Source organism: Papaver somniferum, chromosome 4, assembly GCF_003573695.1.
Source record: "Papaver somniferum cultivar HN1 chromosome 4, ASM357369v1, whole genome shotgun sequence".
Classification (NCBI taxonomy): Eukaryota; Viridiplantae; Streptophyta; class Magnoliopsida; order Ranunculales; family Papaveraceae; genus Papaver; species Papaver somniferum.
The window spans coordinates 145,032,482-145,035,127 of NC_039361.1; the positions used below are offsets into that span (position 1 = coordinate 145,032,482).

The 2,646-nt window shown below is 37.0% G+C and overlaps 1 protein-coding gene across 1 annotated transcript; it reads left to right on the forward strand.

Moving 5' to 3' along the window:
* The first annotated feature begins 271 nt into the window (after positions 1 to 271).
* Positions 272 to 1,601, forward strand: LOC113271479. Its single transcript, XM_026521359.1, has one exon. It carries the CDS (start codon positions 461 to 463, stop codon positions 1,469 to 1,471), a length of 1,011 nt encoding a protein of 336 aa, XP_026377144.1. The 5' UTR covers positions 272 to 460; the 3' UTR covers positions 1,472 to 1,601.
* The last annotated feature ends 1,045 nt before the right edge of the window (positions 1,602 to 2,646 follow it).

The window sequence follows — 2,646 nt, forward strand, 5'->3', positions numbered from 1 at the left end:
GTACTACGGGCGACGGCAGTCAAACGAAGAAGCTTTAACAGAGAGGCAGAGAGAGAGAGAGAGTTCTTTTGAGTCAAATACACTCTGTAAATGCGCTGGTCCCCTGCCGCTGTGCTTGAAAGCCCACCACCACCTTTTAAAGTTTAAAAAATAACCCATACCCCAAAATCCCAACCCCTAACTTTTTATATTATTCAATTCAATTCACCTGTCCTTTGCTCATACTATATAAATAAAGAACCCGACCACACACACACTTGACAAGTCTAAATTGTTCAAATCAAAGCAAGATCGATTGAATACTCCACCGACCATATAGACTCTCTTAATATTCAGCATAACGGCTAAATCCTTTCCTTCATCTCTCAGTCTTCTTCTCCTTCTCTCGTGTATATATATATATATATATAAATCGGCAAGCAAGGTTTTACTCACATATATGGGAGTATAGATAGGAAAGATGGGCTTAAAATCATTGATAAGCTTACAAATGATACCATGGCCGTGTGTTCCATTGATATGGAATCATATCTCTTGTATACATATCAGAGGAGAAGAAGAAGAACAACAACAACCTCAACCTCAACATCAAGGCGGTGGTGGTGGTGCTGGTACAACAACAATCAAAGTCATAAAATCAGATGGTTTAGTGAAAATCTATAACAAACCAATCAATGCATCAGATCTCATGACGGAATTCCCTAAACATCTTATATGTCATTCTGATTCGTTCTATATTGGTCAAAAGATTCAAGCTTTATCTGAAAAAGATAAGCTTCAGTTAGGTCACAAATACTTTCTTCTTCCTCAGCATCTCTTCCAATCCGTTCTTTCTTTTGTTACCATTGCTTCTTTTGCTGCCGCTTCTAAATCATCATCACAGGTATCTCCTCTCAATACTACTCCCTCTTCGGTTTCATCCACCAATTCGGTGCTGACAGCCAAAGTTAGGAAGAACGCCGATGTTTTAAACAAGGTTAAAAGTTGTCAACCGTTTGATATAAGAAAAACAGCATCTGGGTCGTTACAGATTAGAGTATCAGATGAGTTTATATCAAAATTAATGGAATCACCTTCATCAGTCAAAGAAGATGATGAAGAAAATGAAGATGAAGATCGAGTAAAACAGAGGATTTGTAATACACCTCAGTTACAAAAAGATTACAGTCAGTTGGTTGGTTGTTCTAAACAATGGAAACCTAAACTTGAAACAATATCAGAGTCCTCCTCATCATCATCGTCGTCCAGGATAAGAAAACTTGGTTCTTTTAGTATTATTCATAGGAAAAACAACAAGAAATCTCATCATGATCATTACCAAACACAGATCACTCAAAGATCACCAGAGTACTACCATTATGGAACAAGCAACCATGATCAACCTGATCTTACTTCAAAAACAAACGTCAAGATAATCAAGATGTCAAAACAAAGCATCAACAACAACAACAGAATGATTTGTAAATTTTAAACTTTTTTTTCTTTTCTTAAATATCTGGGTCCTTTAGTTTCTGAATCAACAAAAGAAATGTGGTTTTGTAAATTAATTAATTAATCATTTAGACACTTTATATCACATAAGCAGCTTCATCATTGGTCTATTCTTTCAGTTCATTTTCGCAAATCCTGGCCGTGGTCATGAAAATGTGCATGATTTTGTGTATATGTGCATGTGTGATTGTACGTGTGAGAATGATGTAGCGTACTCTGATTTGAATGATCTTCTGGTCAAATGAGGTGAGCCTTTAGGTGTTGTTTTTTGTGCTGTTGTCAGCTGAACAAGAGCTTTCACTGCTGGTATCATTGTTCATGGGTGTGTGTTTGCTAGTAGCTGGCATTTTTCGAATATTCTGAAATTTGAAGTTTTCGTTGGAAAGACAAATTAACAGTCAAACACTAGTCTTACTTCTCATCTCTCAATAGAAAAAGGATTTGGAATCTGGAGATGGTTAGATAACATAACATGGGCTGTTTGTGGTTGTGTCTGTCTACTTCATCTATTCTTGTGGTTGGTGGGAACCACCACCAATAAGATCCTTCCATCTTATCGTTGGACCCTATTTTGCCTCGCGTTTTTAGGGGCCACTCGAAAGGATTTAGGGGTCAACAATAAAACAAAAAAGGTCACTCAAAGGAAAAATGTAGCCTGCCCTTATCTCGCGTAACTCGTAATGGCGAAATTACCCTTATATATTCGGAGGATATGATAGCATTGTTATCCTCCGATTGCAATCGGAAGCCAAAATATTTCCCAGACTTCCGATTGTAGTCGGTGCAGTATTAGAATGATTTGTGTTTCATTTTTTCCATTTCTTTTTTCATTTTTGAGTTGTTAGAGTTATAGAAAAGAAGGTGAAGGAAAAAAAGAGAAAACCCATTTTATCACTACAAAAATGGATGGATATGAAGAAGAAGGTGAGAATCATGACGAAGAACAAAATGTTGAAGGTTCACGACCGTTTAGAGAAGACGATTTGGGGTATATGTTGAATGATCCAAACTTTTGTGGAGAGGAAAACATAGACGACCCTTTCATGGAAGAAAATGGAGAATCGCCCGATATTGAAGCTAACGATGCATGTAAAACACATGTATTGTGTTAAGAAACTCAAATACTCGATTTGCATGCGTTTGTGTGCTTTTGTG